Consider the following 21,473-nt stretch of genomic DNA (forward strand, 5'->3'; position numbering starts at 1 on the left):
TAGAGCCGTAGTTAAAAGGTCACTGTAGGACCAGGCCCATCTATAAATTACACATATGGGCCATTTCAATAAGAACTGTACAATACTTAATTTCTTCTGTTGCCAGGTTGATTTGGATATTACGATTGTGGGGGGTTCCAGCAGACGACATCATGAAAATGTGCCACCCGTCTGAATAGCAAGCCTATAAGAAATGAACAGATTTATAAAAGCTTACAGTTCACTTTATTCTTGTATTCTATTGCAATTGCTTTTTCCTCCAAGAAAGACCCGTTTCCTAGGACCACGGTAACCATTATGAACCAGGGTTGTCTTGTGTCGATTTACTTGAGGACAGAAGTAACAGAACAAGCATTTCCTTCAGGAAACCAATGCACCAAATGTTTATTTCACATGAAGCATTCTAAAATATACAGCCATATTTAGCTAGGTATTAGTAATAAATCAGAACTAGAATAAATGCCAAGTCTGTAGTACGAATACAAGCGTGTAAGTGTTTAAGCTTTATTTCATAAAAAATAAAACAAAAAGTCTTCTTAAAGGTTTACTGCTCTTACAAAATGTTCTCACCAGCATCTCCATTAATATCAAGGCAAACAGGACATCAGCTAATGAGTAGACAGGTGTTAAAAGGCTACAACAGTAATACTGGGGGAGGGGCAGATGTCAAACAGGGAATAACAGTATAATAGATCAGCTCAGATCTGTCCAACATGTCCTCAGTGGATTCTAATCCTGAAGTGTCCTGCGTTCATTGGAGAACTTGTTACGGGCATCAGGGCCATTCAGAATGGCCACAAAGAATCGACGGGTCAAATCGCTCTTCTAAAGACATTCAACATCACTAAGAGCAGTGTACAGCATCAAACTACATAATTAGTGAGTATTTTGTAAAATAAAAACTTTTGATTTTACATTCTGAAAGCAGTTTCTGAAAAGTTTAAAGAAAAAAAAAAAGAAAATATAACTCAAGAACCCAAGTATCCAGGTTTTCTTTCAGGAGTTAATGAAAAAAAAAAAAAGCATAAAACCATACGACTTCAATGCAGACTTTATTCTATTTAATCCAAGTGATTAAGGAAATATAGAAGGGGGACGGGGTTGGGATTCTATGACAATATAGATGGCACCAAGCTCTACACAGTACAACTTCCAAACTTGACACCTAGAGGGCAAGTAGACGTGGGAGTTTCCTTGTAATGAGTCCTACCAATACTTGGTAGCATTTTGTATTTGCATTCTGGTCGTGAGCCTGCAATACAGGATTCCATACTGGTTGTGTAACAGGTAACGTTCTGTAAACCCAAATAAAAACAGTGCCAGCAATATGATTGTATTGGTAAAAGGAGGCCTATCAGTGCTGTATTAACACAGGCAAACCTAAAGCCACTCTGCTTGGGGGAGCACAATATAGGGTTAAAGGCAGCAGAGAAACATTTGGTCCTGGACTAGGCTGCCATGTAAGGATGAAAATTCAGGTACTGGAAGAGCAGAGAACACAAACTAGTAGGACGTAGCAAGGCTCATCCTGGCCAACCCCACAGAATCTATACACTACACGGGAGGAAGAGTGTTACATGCCACTCCTGTTTACCAGCTAGGCATAGACCAATATCTTGGGGCCTCACCAACATTGACGTGATTTGTGACCTTTTCATGTGAGAACAATTGTTTGACAACTGGAAATGCATTAGGAGCAGTTATAGAAACAAAGACTCAGATTTGATACACGCTGTGTGAATGAGACAGATAAGAGCTTACTAACTCTACATTACAGGCCTGTCAGGGTCATCCACCGTTCCTTGCATCTAGGGTTCATCTATGGAAGAGAGGGGAAGGGCTATAGAATTTTCCAGTCATTTGCGCAGTTGTCACTTTCTTTGAAACTAGACATGCGCATGTCACATTGAAAAAAAAAAAAAAAAAAAAAGGGGCCAGAAGTGGATGTATCCAGACAGATTGTTAAATCTGTTCAGCACCATTTTTAACAGAAGATACGCTGTCGCTGGTTGTGCTCACAGGGGAACTTCTTTGAGTCGCACTTTCACTATGCGGTTCGTCATCTCGTCCGGCTTCTCCCAGGAGGCATGAAAATTTGCGATCACCAAACAGAAGACTGAGCCTTGCTTCAAAGAAAGCCTGAAGCTCAATGATCGACTGGACCACCGCTTTATCCTACAAGTATAAAAACAAAGTGTCATGCAGACGTCGCCCTTAGTCAGATTCAAAACTATGTTCTCCAGTTTCCTCCTACACTTCAGGTTAACTGGATTTGTGTAAAGCCTACCAATGTGTATATAAAAGTGGGTATTAGACAGCCCTACTGAGGGCAGATGTGAATGGTGACTTAAAGCACTACAGAAAACATCTGCACTATGTAAGCACCCCAAAGCTAGACACCAACAGTCATTTTAAAGGGAGCCTGATGGCAGTTTTGGACACTCTGCTGACTGCTAGGATATTGGAAATTTACAGCAATTAAAACATACCCAAGGGAATGTCCTAGCACAGTGATTGTGAACCTTTTAAAGACTGAGTGCCCAAACTGCAACTCAAAACCCACTTATTTATCGCAAAGTGCCAACACAGTAATTTACCCTGAACACTACAGTCCAATATAGTATATCTTCCATGTACTTTATCATTTGGCTACAATAGCCTGCCTACATTCAGTGTGCTGCCTGTGCTGGTGAATGGCAGGAACAGTCTAAGGCAGATTGGTACGCCATAGACTTTTTCCAGGGTGTGGGTGCCCACAGAGAGGGCTCTGAGTGCCACCTCTGGCACCCATGCCATAGGTTCGCCACCACTGTCCTAGCAGATGCACCGGCCACTAGAGGATGGCACCTTTTCCTATAGTGTGCAAGCATGTCCACTGCTGCTGGACTGCAGGGTGGTCATAACCCCTGGGTGTGAGTGGTGTATAATGTGATGGAAAAGTGAATCAAGCCAGCAAAGGAGGCCACATGGACAATCACAATACATTCTTAAAGAGGACCTTTCACCGATTATGACAATGTGAACTAACTATACAGACATGGAGAGCGGAACCCGGGGATCTCACTGCACTTATTATCCCTGGGCACCACTCAGTTCTCCCGCTATGCCCTCAGGTATCTCCGGCCACTAAGTTATAGTAGGCAGAGATTTCAGTTACTAAGTTATGGTAGGCGGAGTCTGCCCTGGTTCTGCTGTAGTGCTGGACAATCGCATTGCAGAGCTCACAGCCTGGGAGAAAATAACCTCCCAGGCTGTGAGCTCTGCGATTGGCCAGCACTACAGCAGAACCAGGGCAGACTCCACCTACCATAACTTAGTGATTGAAATCTCCGCCTACTATAACTTAGTGAGCGGAGATACCAGAGCGGCGCCCAGGGATGATAGTAAGTGCAGTGAGATCCCCGGGCGCCGCTCTCCATGTCTGTATTCTTAGTTCAGTGTCATAATCGGTGAAAGGTCCTCTTTAAGTGCCTTGTATTAACTTTGTCTACATGATAAAAGGTCATTAGTTGAAGTAAAACAACCCATTTAATTGAGAAATACTCTGGGCCTTCTGCAACCAAGGTTCTCCAACACATCCCACTCTGCCCTTGAGTGACTGCTCTACCGTTTTCCTGGATGGACATTATAGCAGTCACTTAAACAAAACAATGGGTTAGCTGCAAAAGGTCACAGAATACTTCAGGGGTGAGAACTGCCAGCCTTTTAACAACTTGTAGAAAACCATTTTCTATGTATGTCCAGGTGGCTCACACTCCCACTCTGCAAGGACATTCACCATAAAAAGACTTCAATCATTGTATCACTCTGCATCCTGAAAACAGATCAGAAAGCTTCAATGCCACTTCCTGCTCTGCTGCTAGTGATCATGGAAAATCTGCACGAGATGCTGGGTCTTAGAACAAAGATCTGCTTTAGGGCTCGTTCACACAAACGTGTGATGCCCATTACCGTATTGCGGACCGCATTTGCAGATCTGCAATACACGGGCACCGTTACGTGGCCATTCCGCATCACAGATGAGGACCCAATAATTTCAATGGGTCTTGCAAAACGGAAGGATCGGAGCCCATGCATTGCGGACCACGGCATGGGCTTCAGTGAGGCTCATAGCCTTGCTAAATATTTAGGGGTAGTTACAGTAAAAATCAGCAATGAAAAAGTGTAAATACCCCCCAAGATACCTTGTATGACCTTACAGTGGGCTGTATGTATACCACAGTTTTTCTGATGTACACTACTATATGCTTATAGAAAGCAGCCTGAAGTTTACATTGGAGACCATCCTGAAATGTCCATGGTCAAAACATGACCAGACTGCAGTGCATCAACTATTTGATAACCACCTGATGGTTTATTGGCTCCTGTCTGTAACTGGGCAATGTGATGGGAGGAATGTGTGATTTATAGTCTTCATATTGCCTGTCTTGACAGAGCCACATCTAACGCCAGTCACTAAATGAATTGGCTGGATGGTCGAAGAGATTGAAAAACACTATTGTAGTTGGTTAAAGGGGACACGGGAGTTTGAGTTTGTCCAGGGAAAAGGCTTTAGAGCCATGAGCAAGGGTATGCTTACTATATAAAGTCAGTTCAATTGATAAACAAAAAATACCAAGATTCACTAGCAGAAAAAGCCACTTAGGATTGGGAGTTTAGTTTTGCTTACATAATCTTTAAGTTCACCTTTTATCGCATTTTCCTTTTTAAACGCATTTACATGCACTGTTACGACATTTAATAGTTACTGTGCTGTCCTGTAGATGGATGCCAGTTATGGTCATTTCATTCTACTCTGTACATAGTAGGGTTGCATCTGGTATCAAATAGATAATCAATACTTTTGTACCGGTATCGATTTGATACCAGGATTTTCAGGTTACTGATACTAGGCGCAGCCTATATCACAGAACATGGTACAATCTGTTCTCAGCACGCACCATGTTCCCTCAGCAGCACTCCATTCTAACTTCTCCTCACCAAGCAGTTGGTGGAGGTCCCAGCAGTCAGACCATCACTAGTAACCATTACATTCGGGATATTTAACTGTTTGAAAACTTACAAAGAGCACATCTCACCTCTGCAAACTTGCTGACGTTCCTAAACATCATCCAGACGTCACACACAAAGTCATCAGGGGAGGCATAAAAAGGTGATAACTTCTGTTGTAGCTTGGCTCGGATGAGTGTCAAGTCGATCATTGGGTCTCCATCCTAAAGCAAAAGATTTAGCCTATAAAATCACAATTCCCATCTCCCTCTTAACCCCTGAAGAACTGTGCCAATTTTACTTTGTGTCTTTTTCTCTGCTCCCTTCCAAGACAACAATTTTCTGTTCACACAGCCTTACGGGGCCTTTATTTTGAAGGGCAAGTTGTATGTTTTAGTGCAGCTCACTACAGCAGGCCTGGAAGCCTTTACAAGAATGTCACAGCAGCTGATCAGAGCCCAGTGAAGTTGATACATATTCATCTTGTCTGGCCCCGTCAATCAAGGTGATGGGCTGGCAACGGAAGTAGGAAAAGTAATGATACAGAGTGGCTGTTGCCCCCCATATGCAGTGGAGTTGTATAGCCCATGTATCAGTCCTGTGTAACGTATCCATGTGATGCTCATCATAAAACCCCTGACATTCAGTTAGCTGAAAGCCAGGTCACATGACTGACACCATGTTTAGTCCCATCCAGCTCTCCTATGGATGCAATTTACAGGACTAAAATGGGCAGTACCATTTTTTCTTCTTTAGGGAGCGTATACAGTATGGACATAATCGCATGCTAGCAAAATTTTAAAAGTAGATGTATATTAGAAAGTTGTTCAACCTCTAAAGCTAAAGGAGCAGACCATTAACATAGCATGGTTTTTCTATTATACAAACTAGACACCTTCCTTCAAATAATTTAAGAACGACACTTACCCCACTAGCAGATAGTCTGTGGAAGGGCCGACAAGGTTCATGGCAAAGCAGTTCTAGCAACACACGCTCACATTTCTAGAAAAAACAGACAGATGTAATCTATAGTAATGAAGGCTCAGGCATGTGAAGCAGAGGTCACACAGTGAAAGCTAAATCATCTTCCAAACCTTCTGATCGATGGGGGAGAGGCTGGTGGCATCATCTGAAGCCGCTTCACCTTGCTCATCCTTGGATATTTCCAGGCATAGCATACACTTCCAATCTCCACTTAAAAATTAAAAGGGGTGTTAATATAGACAAACAGCTTGCACTTCATTTATTGCAGATAATCAACCATCTCTGACCAAGATATTAAAAACTATTAATGAACAGCTAGGTAACAAGGAAGATCACGGCACAAGTAGACGTCCACACTTTACGTTTAAGTGGCATTTGTGAACCAGCAAGTTTTACTGAAAAAATGCCAGCTTCAGATATTTGCTGGACGTTTATGGAAACTATGAAATGCAGAACAAGTATTTTTGGCTAGTGGCATTTATTTCTAATTAGCGATTTTCTTTTAATAAACTGGCATTTAAAAAAAAAATTATTTTGTTTTATCCCTTTCCCTATATGGGTGGGGGAGAATATCTGGGCAAATTTGTGTCTAGGAGCCCCTAGTCCGTCCTGAAAAATAATCTCCATAAGCATGTTCTGTATTTAAGTACCTTATATTTTCAATGATCGCTGGCAGATGGCAGTCACGGTGGAAAGTGCTCTTACACTGGTTGCATGAAAGCAGCGCTCCTTCCTTTTGGCACACCTTACAAGCACCAGTTACAGCATCTGAAACTGCAGCCGTACTGGAGCCTTGGAATTCAGCAGCAGCATCACTGGTGGTGCTTGGTGGGCGAACTGCAGGAGTCACATTTTCTGGCAAACCGTCAGGCCGCACGTAAGGTTTTTCCTCACCAGATTCAACTGTGGGAATACTGATGCCCGTTTCCATGGCTTCCTCCTGGAGTTAAGCCAACAATAAGATTTTTAGTGGTAATGAAAATGGCTAGAAAGCAAGACTCTGCACAAAACAGTGGATCCCAAGGAGTTAGCCATTTTGGGCAGCCACACTTTTGTTCACTTTAGTTAACCCCTTAGTGACCACTAACATGCCTTTTTACTGAACATGCCTATCTCTATCACCTCATACAAGTACATTGATAAAAAAAAAAAAAAAAATAGGGCCCGAATGTAAGGCAATACAATTTTTGACTTTTGAACCAAAGAACACAATGTACGTTCAGTTTATAAAATGTTACAGTGGAAGCGTTGTACTCAAAACAGGGACTTACTTTTACAACAGGCTCTCCACCATTATTTCCTCGCTCGATCACAATTAAATTATAGTCTTCATTGGTGTTTCCGGGGAAAACTTTAAAGACTGGCGGCTGAGTATCAGGGTTAAGATCCACATCCAAACGTTCTAAACTCACACGAGGAACCTTCTTCAATAATTCATTTACATCACCACCCTCTGAACTACGTCCCCTTCAAGGAAAGAAATATAAATTATATATGATAAACGAGAATAAAAAAAATGAATAGCAAATTATAATATATATATATATATATATATATATATACACACACACACACACACTTCACAACCGCATCCATACCTTTTCTGTCCGCCTAAGGCATCTAAACCAGATGATTCACCCTCTGAATGGGGAAAAAACAAACAAAACAGAAACAGTTATAAACATCCTCCCAAAGCAGATGTTTAAAACCTTACTGATGTATTTCAGAGATACATACCTGTTCCATCATAGTCATCCATAGACTGTAAAGAACACAGATGAGTTAGATTCTACAATAATTAACGTATGAACAGTCATTACAAGGTGAACCACAAACAGACCTGCATGAAGCTCCCAGGGCCACCTGCAGCAGCTCTGCCTTGAGAACCCCCAGGTCTTGCTCTATTCTGCACCATTGGATTAAAGTTGGTGAGTGGCGTCAGTACTTGAGACGAGTTCAATGACTGAGTTGCAGTTGATGAAACAACCCCAGTTTTATCAGAGACAATTTTACCTGATAGAGGAAAATGCTTTTACTAGAAATCACCATTTTACTACAATGAATGCACCAAAACAGGTTATGGCTGTGAGCACCCAGACAGAGGAGCTTCTATTACTAAAGTTTTTATCCAGTTAGACAAACAGTAGAGTTATGGTAGTGGAAACCTACTCAGTGTACAAAAAGTTTGGCACCTTTCTAACATACTTCTACTCCTTTACATCTGGAGGTAAACAAGAATGCTCCCATTAGCAGGAGGCAACTCACCAAAAAACTCTGCATGCTTTGTCCAGGTATCAGCATCCCACTGGAATCTTAAGTCTCCCAGTGGCTCTACAGCATCCACAACCACTTTCAAAGCACGGTGCAGCTGGAAATAAATCTAAGTGGGGAAAAAAGTAAAATTTTTGTATTTGTCTCCACACATTCCATCAGGTAGACTTTATTTTTGAGGCTATGTAGACACTGAAGGCATTTAGCTATCATTCTGTGTGATCCTGTCAAAAAACATCTAGAAATCTTGCATAGAATTAGGGATCGACGATTATCGGATTTACCGATATTATTGGCCGATAGAGGATTTTGAACGCTATCGGCATCTATTTTGCCGATATTCCGATAGCGTATGGGGAACACAGATCGCGCTGCTCTCCGTGTTCCCCTTAGCAGCACAGGGGAGAAGGAAGCAGTGTCTCCTCCCCCTGTGCTGCTGCTGCCAATGAGAGGAGGGAGGAGAAGAGAAGGGGCTGTGGCCACTGCGCCACCAATGCTTAATCTCTAATTTATTCATATACAGGAGGCGGGAGCTGCAGGATCACATAGCCGGCTCCCGACCTATGAGCAATAGCTGCGATCCGCGGTAGTTAACCCCTCAGGTGCCGCGGATCGCAGCTATTGCTCATAGAGGTCGGGAGCCGGCTATGTGATTCTGCAGCCAGCTCCCGCCTCCTGTATATGAATAAACGAGAGATTAAGCTTCATTGGTGGCGCAGTGTGCCCCCCCCTAGCCCAGTTTCAGACATTGGTGGTGCAGTCTCCCCCCCCCCCCCCAACCCCAGTATTAGACATTGGTGGCGCAGTGCGCGCCCCCTCCCCCAAGCCCCGGCAGTATTAAGCATTGGTGGCGCAGTGCTCCCCCCCCCCCCCCTAAGCCCCGCCAGTATTAAGCATTGGTGGCGCAGTGCGCCCCCCACCCCAGTATTAAAAAATTGGTGGCGCAGTGCGCGCCCCCACAGGATCCCCTCTCCCCTGCTCCTCTGATCGGAGCCCCAGCAGTGTAATGCTGGAGCTCCAATCGGTTACCATGGCAGCCAGGACGCTATTGAAGCCCTGGCTGTCATAGTAAGCTCCATGCTGCTGTGTGCACAGAGCAGCAGGGACAGTGTGAGCTCCTATTCAGGGTGAATAGGACAAGGGTTCTAGTCCCTAAGGGGGCTAAAAGTTAGTAAAAAAAAAAAAACACATTAACAATAAACATTAATTTTCAGCAGATGTGTAGGAATTTATTTATTTTTTCAAAAATGAAAATTCCCAGAATATCGGTATAAATTATCGGCTATCGACCTGAAAGTTCACAAATTACCGTATTGGCCCTAAAAAAAAAAAAAATCAATATCGGTCGATCCCTACATAGAATAAAGGAATTTGTCTCCCATCTGCTCCATCATCACCTGGAGAGTGAACAAGGGGTTGGGGGGGTGTTTGATCTTTGCCCTACTGGAGACTGGACATAGCAGGGAGGACCCTGCTCCAGCCTGTTGTCTTACAGCTTGCCACAGGACAGTGAGTAGAAGTGGGCATGGCCAAGCTAGCAGGACACAGATTTACATATTTCAGTGTTATATGTAATACGAGACAATAGGATCATGCGAACGATCAAGGTAGAAAGTGCTAGGATTTATTTTATTTTTGAGTACAGCTCTCTCTCTATGCACACATACAAACCCCTCTAATACAGATAGCTCTTGACAGGAGGTGGAAAAAGCAATAAAGACAGATTACAGAATCACTTTGCACAAATCTATATATCAATCTGAGCAGCTTCACCTGTTCTATAACATGCTGCTTACAGATCGCATTGCATTTTGTAGCGACACAAGGGTATAAGGACAGAAGTAACCAGAACAGTAAGCATTTTAAAGAAAACTGTACCAATTTCTTAGAAAGCAGCAAGGCTGTATTGTTATCACTCTCCAATGCCCAGGTGGCAAAACGGAGAATGTGTTCCTGGTGCTTCTGAAGTTTATTCATATTCCAGTGCTGTTTCTCCAATTTATCCTGCTGTCCTTCCGTGACTTTCTAATACAAAAAAAAAAAGTTTAGAACTAAAGAAAAAAAACTCTATGCAAAGCCAATCGAAGTTCCATTATCCACTTGAAATTGATTCAGATGTAAAAAGCATTAGTAAACAGACCTGCATATCATTTACAAGTAGTTTGCCACGTTTGTTAAGTTCCTTCATAATTTGCAAGATCGCCATCTTCACATCTACTTGTAATTTCTTCTGTACATCGATTACTTGGCGAATCCTGTACATCAAAGCAACATGTGAAAAGGCGTTAAATGACGGACACAACTGAAGCTGCCTATCCCATGTGGTTAGAGAGCACTAGTGAGCTGTAACAAGCAAGAACTACAAAAGCGGTACTGTAATACATGAGGGAGTAGATGCAAATTAAACATTGTGGAACTTCCTTATTTTGAATGCCCGGGTACAAAAAAAAGCTACCACAACTGTTACCGAGTCATCACCCGAGATTAATGGGATACCGATATATATAATAAAAAAAAAAAAAAAAGAAGATTGTATCTGTCATCTGTACTATTCTTTATTCTCTAGGTTTCTAGACCGCACTGGTACAACCCTACTTACGAAGAATGAACTTCCTTTGTGGACTTTTGCAGAAGAACATGCTTTTCTCCTAATCTCTTCACTAGAGCAGAAAGTATTTTCCGTTGGTTCTTGACAGCATCTTCCAAAAACTGATACCTGCAAGATAATCACACACAGGAGTATAGTTATACACATCAGATTAAGAAATCAATGGGTTGAATTGAAAACCTAGTCTTCACTTACTGATGATCCTTGTGTCCCTGCAGCTGGCAGTCACGGCAGGTCAATGTGTCACAGGTATCACAGAAGAGCAAAAGGGGTTCTTGCTTATGGACTGGGCAGTACACTGTATGTTCAGCTTCCTTCTTAGAGCCACCTGAATGAGGAAAAAATTTAATAAAATTATAGAAGTGGAGAGGATTCTTGGAGTTGGAGAACAGCTTGAGTGCCAGAGGTTGAGGATCCCTACACTAAAGGCTACAAAATTTAAAAAAGGATGAGGGCACACACACACACGTTTTGGCAAGAGATATCAAACCACAGAGGAAAGCACAAACAATTAATGACAGATAACATATCAGTCGGGCACACAAGCTGTATTAGACAGCTGGATTTAACAAGTGATTGTCGGGGAGTGAAGTGCTCCTTCACAGCAATCATCTGCCCACAAGCAGAGGAGCTAGCTTGTTTGCTCGTTCATCGGGCAATCAAAATCTTGACAGGTTAAAAAAAATATATATATATCTATTTGCAGGCGGAAAATCATGATTTCTTGTTCCTCAAGTAATAGGTGGCAGCATTAGGCCCCTTGCAGACGAGCATATGTCACGCTGCGAGTTCACAGCGCAGCGCCCGTGCTGAACTCCCAGCACTGCCAGGGTCACATGGCATTATATTGATTTATGATGCTATGTGTCCCCAAGCAGTGCTGGGAGTGCAGGACAGGAGCTGTGCTGCGGACTCGCAGTGCGACACTTGTCTGCAATGGGCCTTAGACTGCCAAATCACCACTACAACTGTTACTACAAATGCTTGTTAGCGATCTGCAAAAAAATAAAACACGCCAGCGATAATACAGGCTTAAGCTCCATCCATATGTGGCACAGCCAGGATCGGAGATCCTTTGATCCTGGTCACTTAACCCCTCAGACACTGTAATCCAGGGATGTCCAACCTGCGGCCCCCCAGCTGTTGCAACACTACAACTCCCAGTATGCCTGGACAGCCTACTATTAGGGCATGCTGGGAGTTGTAGTTTTGCAACAGCTAGAGGGCCACAGAGTGAACATCCCTGCTGTAGTCAATAGTGATAGCAACATCTCAGAGGTTAGTCAGAGACAGTCCTCCGATCAGAGCTGGGTTACAAGCGATTACTACGGTAGCCTGGGGCTTTGTAAAGACTGAGTGTTAAGACCTGCCTGCAGCAGTGCTTAAAAGGATTTCTACCATCAGAATTGTATTTTAGCAAAACTGCTGATGGGACAAATAAAAAAAACAAACACTTATATAGTGCTGAAATTAGCACATCGCTAATGTCAGCTACATAACAGTAATTCTGATTGTAGAACCCCTTTAATAGGTGGCCAGTGTAAAGCAGTTTAGTACTGCAGATCATGGAATAAGCAACCAGAGGATCCATATGTTAAAGTCCTCTAAGGCAGAGTTCCCCAACTCCAGTCCTCAGGGCCCACTTACCAGTCCAGATTTGAGAATATCCAACAGAATGAACACCTGTGGTAAGTCCTAAGGCATTGACACTAATTATATCACCTGCTCAATACTAAGGAAACCCTAAAAACCATGACCAGTAGGTGGGCCCTGAGGACTGGAGTTGAGGAACACTGCTCTAAGGGGATTAAAGCACAAGGAGGAAAAAAATAAAATAAAAATTGAAATTGTGCCCATCTAAATCTTACATATAAAAATAAAATAGCCATAATTTATATTGCGAAGACCATATGGTTAAAATATATTTATCACGCATGGTGAACGCCATGATACAAAAATGGCTGATACTGTTCTTGGTCACTTTCAATGCAAGATGTGGAAAGTGAAAGGGGTTGTCTGAGCCATTTATGTCCTTTATGTTCAAATGTAACAGCGTTACCATGCACTTACTGCATCTGGGTCACATGACCTGTGATTTCAGCTTCTCTCCCTGCTCTGATATCTTGTGCACCAGTGTCTGTACAGGACAGGTCACTGCTGGCCATGCCCCTCTGCACTGCCTCTTTCTTTCAGGAAAAACTTTAACTTCAGCTGCACAGACTCAGGACTTAAGGCTTTACTGCGTAGCTGCAGGCAGCGAGGAGACAAATGCTCGGCACAGAAGCTGTCAGAGGAGTTCTGCACAAGAACAGGTAGGGGGGAATATTCTGTGTGTATCAGCAGTGTCATTATACAGCTGGGACTTGTAGTCCTACACATACAACATGCTGCTGAGTATCCTAGAAGGCAGACATGTCACTCAGGGCAGCACTTGTATTCACACCCTTTGCAGAGCAGGGGGAGGGGCAGAGATTGTTGTTATTGCAGGTTAAAGGGCCAGAAGATAAACCGGGAAATAAGGGGGGGAAAAATAATTTTACTACATAAATTAAGACATCTGCCTATGTGAATGGAAATTTCAAAAAGTTATGGCTCTTAGAAGGCAGGAAGAGGGGGGAAAAAAAAAAGTGAAAACTGGCCTGGCCATTAAAGAGTTAAGCGAGAGTTTTCTGCTTAAAGAGGACCTTTCACCTAAAAAAAAAATGTAAACTAAGACCATAGCTTTACTTACATGCCCCCATGAAGTGTTGATCGTTTTTTCTTTTTTCAAACTGTGCCCCCGTTTGTCCGCTATGCCCCCCCGGAATAATTCCCGCCGTCTATGCTAATGAGCCAGCCTCAAATGGGCTGGCTTTAAAAGTTCTCCTCGGCGTGCCTTCTCTCTTCTCCCTGGCACGGAGCGCATCCAATCAGCGCGCTCCGCTCTTAGCCAGGGAGAAGACGCTCCAGTTCTCGCGAGACTTCAGAGAACTGGAGCGATTTCGTCTATCCGGCTAAGAGCGGAGCGCGCTGATTGGATGCGCTCCGTGCCAGGGAGAAGAGAGAAGGCACGCCGAGGAGAACTTTTAAAGCCAGCCCATTTGAGGCTGGCTCATTAGCATAGACGGCGGGAATTATTCCGGGGGGGCATAGCGGACAAACGGGGGCACAGTTTGAAAAAAGAAAAAACGATCAACACTTCATGGGGGCATGTAAGTAAAGCTATGGTCTTAGTTTACATTTTTTTTTTAGGTGAAAGGTCCTCTTTAAGGCTAGGTCTACAAGACGACATTTGTTGCGCGACAAAGTCGCACGACAGATAGGGCGCAACATTTTGTTGCACTAATGTCGCGCGACAATTTTTATACTGGCAGTCTATGGTGTCGCACTGCAACATGCTGCGACGCAACAGTCGCAGAAAAATCCATCTTGAATGGATTTTCTGCGACTGTTGCCTTGCAGTCGCAGCATGTTGCATGTTGCAGTGCGACACCATAGACTGCCAGTATAAAAATTGTCGCGCGACATTAGTGCAACAAAATGTTGCGCGACAAATGTCGTCGTGTAGACCTAGCCTTACTCAATATTTGCTCCAAGTTCTGACAAGATTTAACAGACCTGCAAACGAAAGGTGCATTTATAATTCAGTCAGGTCATTTTTTTGGCCCCGATTTATTTAATTTTTTTTATTTGCAGCAAAGAAAAAAAAAAGAAAAGAAAAATAATATAGTACTGCAACGTACTATACCGAAGCATCAATAGATATTTCATATATCCAAACTCACTTGTGACTTTGACAGTGTGATCTTTTGTGTACTTGACACGCTGGTGAGCCTCAACGCAGGTTTCGCAAAGCCACTCTGTGCACTCCACACAGTAACTATTAGCTATGGCGTTGTCCTCACAGCTGGTGCACCGCTGAAGTCAAGAAAAATGAGTTATGAAACATTCATCCAGCACACAACATAACAGATACACAGGAGTCTGGAGTAGTAGCATTCACTTAAAAGGGCTAATCCAATGAAGCATCCTCAGTTCGGCAGGGGTCAGACAACCAGGAATGCCATTCAACTGTCAGAGGCCGGGGGCTGAGTGAGCGTCGCAGCCTCTTCCTAGGCCAGGTGACTTCACCCCAACATTAGTCGCATGGCCTGAATAGGGCTGAGCTGCAATACCAAGCATAGCAGACATACTGGGGTCTAAAAGCCAGCACCCGAAAGCATTCTGGGGACTGTAGTGGCCTTACCTAGGCTATGATTCAAGAGAATGGGAGCAGAGTTGCACTATGCCGAATACATAGTCTATAGATGATTCCATCCACTATATAGTTTCCAGCACCGGTGGATGCCTGAAACAGCTTATCAGTGGGGTGCAGGGTGCCAGACCCCCACAGACTTGATATTGATAAGATATCCTTGATATAGGTCACTGATGCCCAAGTCCCAGAATACCCTTTTAATAAGGCAGAAGTATCCTATACATGGATAAAAGGTACAAGTAGGGGGGGGGTTATCCTCCATCTTACCTGAATGGTTTCAGCTACTTGGTCTGCAGAAGAATCCTCTCTAAGAAAATAGTTCTCGACAATGTCCCTCTGATAGCACTGATTCTTGCAGACAGGGCAGTTAATCGCAACTAGAAAGGTACAAAAGACCATAAAGTCAAAACACAATAGTACCAAGGTCAGTGGACAAATTATCAGATATATAACCTACACAACCAACCAAGAGCTGGATGTAGAAATCAATTTCTCTACTACATGCATCTCCATAGTGTCAGCTACAGCCAGAACATAAGCCAAGTATCAGGAACAGTGTTGGTGGCCGTACATATTAGACAGAAGATGGTTGAACAATCTAGTGAATGATCACTTCGTCATACATTTAATCCATATTGACGGTCACTTGTTCAAACTGGCCAGTAACATTCAATGTTAACAAGCGACAGATGAGATATTTCTATAGATGTTCTTTCAAAGAAAGAATTTCCGGCCGACTCCCAGTAATACATGCTGGACCAGTGTGACCAGGATGCTGCTGTCTTCCTTGTGTGCGTTTTACTGTCCATCGACCACCTGTGAGAGCTAACCTCTTTGGATGCACAAATGCTGTGTACAACCACTTGTTGCTTTCTAACAGAGCCAGCAGACAGTGCTGAGAGCTGGCAGATTCAGAAGCTCCAGCAGATAGGTAAAGGACCTACACACACTGCAGAAGAGAAAGGGTGGAAACCTTTAAAAAAAAAAAAAATTAAGAATGTTTAAAGGGGTTTTCCAAGAGTTTTTTTTTTTTTTTGATAGGTCATCAGTATCTGATCGGTAGAGTCCAATACCCGGGAACCCAATCAGCAGTTTGAGAAGGCGCCTGTGTTCACACTGACGCCGCAGCCTTCTCCAGCTTTAGGCTACTTTCACACTTGCGTTCGGAGCGGATCCGTCTGGTGTCTGTACAGACGGATCCGCTCCTACAATGCAAACACTTGCATCCGTTCAGAACGGATCCGTTTGCATAACTTTTTCAGATCTGATTTCAGTATATTCTAACACAGAGGCGTTCCCATGGTGATGGGGACGCTTCAAGTTAGAATATACTAAAAGAACTGTGTACATGACTGCTGCCTGGCAAACCACCCTCCCTCCCCCCGTTTTTAACTCATTGGTGGCCAGTGCGGGCGCCCCCCCCCCCCCCTCCTCCTCCTGTTTTTAACTCATTGGTGGCTAATGCGAGCCCCCCCTAATTAAAATGACCGACCCCCCATCATTGGTGGCAGCGGAGAGTTCCGATCGGAGTCCCAGTTTAATCGCTGGGACTCCGACCGGTAACCATGGCAACCAGGACATTTTAATTAGGGGGGGGCGGCCGCACTGGCCACCAATGAGTTAAAAACGGGGGGGGGGGGGGGGAACACGCCTCTGTTAGAATATACTGTCGGATCTGAGTTTCACGATCTAACTCAAATCCGATGGTATATTCTAACATAGAGGCGTTCCCATGGTGATGGGGACGCTTCAAGTTAAAATATACCATCGGATTGGAGAAAACTGATCTGATGGTATATTAATAGGGACTCCTGACTTTACATTGAAAGTCAATGGGGGACGGATCCGTTTGCAATTGCACCATATCGTGTCAACGTCAAACGGATCCGTCCCCATTGACTTGCATTGTAAGTCTGGACGGATCCGTTTGGCTGCGCACGGCAAGGCGGACACCAAAACGCTGCAAGCTGCGTTCAGGTGTCCGCCTGCTGAGTGGAACAGAGGCCAAACTGATGCATTCTGAGCGGATCCGCATCCACTCAGAATGCATTGGGCTAGTACGGATCCGTTCGGGGCCGCTTGTGAGCCTTCAAACGGAACACTCAAGCGGAGCCCCGAACGCAAGTGTGAAAGTAGCCTTACCTAGGCCATGTGACAGCTCATACATTGGTGACAAGGCCTAGGCGCAGCTTAGACTCATTGAAGCAAGTGGGGCTGAGCTGCCATACCAAGCACAGCTTCTATACAATGTACGGCACGGTGCTTCGTGAGCAGTGAGACGGCTGTGGTGATACTGAGCACTGATGCCTTCTCAAGCAGCTGATTGGCAGGGTCCAATAAATAAAAATAAATCAATCAGAAAATCCCTTTAATTTTGCATTTAAGAAGCAAATAGGCATCACTGCAAGCATGGCGACATCCTTTAGTCTGTCTTATTGATATCCACTTAAAGGCTATGGATGCCTTTCATATGGAAAAAATTTTTTTTTACGTATTACCCTGAGGAAAAAAACAAAAAACACTTTCACATGATTAGTATTTGACCAGTTTTTGCACCAAAAATTGCCAAAAATCAGGAGTGGAACCTACAAACAAAAATATAATGGACAATGTGTGCATCTTCTGTTTTTAAACCCCTCCTGTTTTTGGCTGGCAAACCTGGATGAAAAAAAATAAATGATACTGACCAAATACTGAAAGTATCAAAGTGGCCAAAATTCCAGCTAGCAATAGTCACGTGTTTATTCATTTTCAGACCACCTGATGTTCACTTCACAACCTGGTCCTAGTTACAGGCTTCTCTCGTGTGGTTATGTCCCTACAAGCAATACAGTGAGTACATGAGACTCCCCTGATAATGCTGTCTGCAGGAGCTGCTCGCCTTGGCTCCTCTCCCTCTCCTGTGCACAGCCTTTTGCCGCCATCTTTTACACAGAAGAGAAAAGCAGAGAGAAAATAAAGCAGAGCCAAGACAGGTGCTTCTGTGGTTGCCAGATCCTACAGCACCAGCCATAATTGCAGACTGCAGAAAAAAAAAAAAAGGGATTTTTTTTTAATAAGGACTATGTAGAAAATAGCCTACATAAAAAAAATAAATTACAGCAAAAAGCAAAAGTGCAAGGTGTTCACCACATTAAAAGAGAACCTGTCACCACAAAACGCAGAGCAACCTGCAGACGGAGCAGAGCAGATGCAGATGCAGACTGGGGAAAGTCACTAAAAGGTGTAATTTTTATGCATTTAAAATCTCAGTTTGAGCTCATGATGGTCCATTTGGCTATCAGTGATTGACATCATATAAAAACGTAGCTTTTACTATCAATTGTTAAAATAATACTCCAAATATATGAATAAGAGAACAATGTCAGATATTTTTGACAAAGCCTTATGACGTATCCAGGATAGTACAATCCGATAAAGCAAAAATACAGCAACTTACAGTTTGGAGACCATGGGACCTGGCCAGAGGATAAACGAGAGGTGACGTCAGGACAGGGGGAGGGATCCCTAATGTGTCCCCCAATGTTAGGCACCTTACCATACCAGGATGTCTAATGCAATTATCATAATTTTTGCCTAAGAACATCGGATATGCAACTATCTAAACTGATGCCTGTAAGGCCCCATGCACACGGCCGTTGTTAACGGCCGTGGAACCGCGGCCTGGATCCCTCCTGAGAGCAGGAGCGCACGGCGTCACTGGTTGCTATGATGCCGTCGCAATACAGTAACACACTGGTATGATCTATACCAGTGTATTACTGTACTGTGCCGGCAGCAGGGAGCGCACGGCGTCATAGCAACCAGTGACGCCGTGCGCTCCTGCTCTCAGGAGGGATCCAGGCCGCGGTTCCACGGCCCGCACACGGCCGTGAACAACGGCCGTGTGCATGGGGCCTAACATTGATCATTTATCGTGCAACTACCAGAATTGAAAATTTTAACATCTGATTATTCATCGTTGGTCCCCTGATGAACCAGTTTTTACAGACACTGGGTAAACGCGTTGGACAAGCACCTGAAATTCCATTGGCAGGGTTGAAGTAGGCGACTGAGGTGGGGGTCGCCCCTTTTGGGGGCGGTTGCTCTGCCTGTAGGCAGGAGTAATATTGAGGGACACATTAGGGATTCTCCACCCCCCCCCCCCCCCTCATCCTGACTTCACCTCTCGGTTATCCTCTGGCCAGGTTCATGATCTCCAAACTGTAAGTTGCTGTATTTTTACTTTACCTGTGATAGTATTTTAACATTTGATAGTAAAATACATTGTATATGAAAAGTCATTTTTCTGATATTCCGAATTGTTACTTTTCAAACCTTTTAATTACTGCAGTGATCGTATCAGTGACAGACAGCATACCCGGTGTAAGGGCCCATGCACATCAATGTATTACGTGAGCTTCAAGATGGCACAAATCGCACTAGTGTTCATGAGCTACAGCAGGCTGTTCCATGCTGGATCTCACAAATAGTATTATTTGCTAAACAGCTGGCTTTATTTTATTTTTTTTAACTGTTACAGCAATGCGTTTCGGGCCATACCAGCCCCTACATCAGGTATAATGAAGAAGGCCCCAGACTGGGAATTATAAAAAATGGCAGTAAAACAAGATCTTCTTTACCACGTTGCTTTAAGTGTTTAAAAATAAAACCAGCTGGTTGAAGAATAACTACTGCTAAGTACAGGCTTAGCAGAATCTGCTCAGCTCCTTCTGCTTTATACCATGTTGCATTACATGGAGACAGGTTCACACTAGGGAAACGCTAGTTTTCTAAGACAAGTGACAGCCCTGCCCCCACGAGTACCACTACAACCAAAAAACAGAAGTACAGATCCCATTTACCCTTCACTGACCATGGCTGTTCTGTAAAATATTCTGAGTGACCTTGGGTAACCACAAGAGCTTGATACAACCCCCCCCCCCAGGTGTAACCCTTGAATTACTTAATGAGCCATGGGAACACATATGGTCAAGGAAATCTGCTCCGCTTAAGACAATTTGGGGGCTACCAGGTACAGCAATGTGGCTCAGTTGGGCGACGAGTTCATACAGGCCAGTTCTAAGCAGCCAACCACACGTCAGCCATCTCAGAATACCCAGCACTGCATTCGGCTCCCATGATTCAGCCGAGGTCCGTACCCCTGCGCGATTCATCATTGCCACTGCTGTACGATAATTATATACCATCCCAAGCTATTGTGCTATTAACCAGTTCATGACCAGGAGCATTTTGCAGTACATGCATCTTTTCTGCTCCGTTACGCAAGTTTCTGTAGTTGCACGTGGGCCGTCATTTGTCATTGTAAGTTCGCCTTTTACTTATTTTTTTACAGAAAAAAATGAACACTTACCCCGTTTTATTTACTTCTTAACACAACGTGCAATTAAAATATAAATGTTTTATTCCTCCATTCTATGGCAGTCATTATGATATATGGGTTATGGTGAATGAGGTCATGGCTAAGGCTACTTTCACACTAGCGTTCGATCGGATCCGTTCTGAACGGATCCGATCATAATAATGCAGACGGAGGCTCCGTTCAGTACGGATCCGTCTGCATTATATTGGCATATAAAAGCTAAGTGTGAAAATAGCCTCGGACGGATTAGTCCAGACTTTCAATGTAAAGTCAATGGGGGACGGATCCGCTTGAAGATTGAGCCATATTGTGGCATCTTCAAACGGATCCGTCCCCATTGACTTACATTGTAAGTCTGGACGGATCCGCACGCCTCCGCACGGCCAGGCGGACACCCGAACGCTGCAAGCAGCGTTCAGCTGTCCGCCTGTCCGTGCGGAGGCGAGCGGAGCGGAGGCTGAACGCCGCCAGACTGATGCAGTCTGAGCGGATCCGCATCCATTCAGACTGCATCAGGGCTGGACGGAAGCGTTCGGGTCCGCTCGTGAGCCCCTTCAAACGGAGCTCACGAGCGGACAGCCGAACGCTAGTGTGAAAGTAGCCTAAAAGCTGCAGTTTTTTTTTTCATTTTATTTAGGGACAAGCGAATCGACTTCGGATGAAACGGTCAAAGTCAATTCGCATAAAGCTTCGGTCCAATACCGTACAGAGCAAGTGCTCCGTATAGTATTAGAATGCATTGGCTCAGATGAGCCGAAGTTATTACTTCACAGAGTCTTGCGCGTCTTTGCGTGATAACTTCAGGACTGATGGCATACAGGGGCACCTGTTCAGAGTTTCATTGTGTGTATATAAAAAAAAAAAAAAAAAAAGTATACTCTACTAAACTGTAGGATACAAGAATGTGGTGTGCTGTGTTTAAGGGCTCTTTCACACCTGCGTTCTTATCTTCCGGCATAGAGTTCCGTCGTCGGGGCTCTATGCCGGAAGAATCCTGATCAGGATTATCCCCATGCATTCTG

At 44.0% G+C, this 21,473-nt stretch overlaps 1 protein-coding gene and 1 non-coding gene across 2 annotated transcripts in view; both read right to left on the minus strand.

Annotated features, from left to right (window-relative positions):
• Window positions 1–361: 361 nt before the first annotated feature.
• The window catches only part of TRIM28 (tripartite motif containing 28), a 30,635-nt gene continuing 9,523 nt past the window's right edge, over window positions 362–21,473 (minus strand). Inside the window, exons 2-17 of the mRNA XM_044282112.1 lie at window positions 15,357–15,466; window positions 14,617–14,749; window positions 11,048–11,180; window positions 10,844–10,960; window positions 10,385–10,499; window positions 10,123–10,269; window positions 8,239–8,353; window positions 7,814–7,986; window positions 7,711–7,735; window positions 7,572–7,614; window positions 7,245–7,440; window positions 6,624–6,913; window positions 6,084–6,183; window positions 5,917–5,991; window positions 5,079–5,213; window positions 362–2,175 (exon numbers count right to left, since the gene is read on the minus strand). Coding sequence (XP_044138047.1) covers window positions 1,963–2,175; window positions 5,079–5,213; window positions 5,917–5,991; window positions 6,084–6,183; window positions 6,624–6,913; window positions 7,245–7,440; window positions 7,572–7,614; window positions 7,711–7,735; window positions 7,814–7,986; window positions 8,239–8,353; window positions 10,123–10,269; window positions 10,385–10,499; window positions 10,844–10,960; window positions 11,048–11,180; window positions 14,617–14,749; window positions 15,357–15,466 — 2,120 coding nt within the window. The 3' untranslated portion in view covers window positions 362–1,962. The remainder of the gene's footprint in view (window positions 2,176–5,078; window positions 5,214–5,916; window positions 5,992–6,083; window positions 6,184–6,623; window positions 6,914–7,244; window positions 7,441–7,571; window positions 7,615–7,710; window positions 7,736–7,813; window positions 7,987–8,238; window positions 8,354–10,122; window positions 10,270–10,384; window positions 10,500–10,843; window positions 10,961–11,047; window positions 11,181–14,616; window positions 14,750–15,356; window positions 15,467–21,473) is intronic.
• LOC122929876 lies at window positions 20,114–20,254 on the minus strand. Its single transcript, XR_006388090.1, has one exon. It is a non-coding gene; the product is annotated as a small nucleolar RNA SNORD94 (small nucleolar RNA).

The sequence above is a fragment of the Bufo gargarizans genome, chromosome 2 (assembly GCF_014858855.1).
Source record: "Bufo gargarizans isolate SCDJY-AF-19 chromosome 2, ASM1485885v1, whole genome shotgun sequence".
Classification (NCBI taxonomy): Eukaryota; Metazoa; Chordata; class Amphibia; order Anura; family Bufonidae; genus Bufo; species Bufo gargarizans.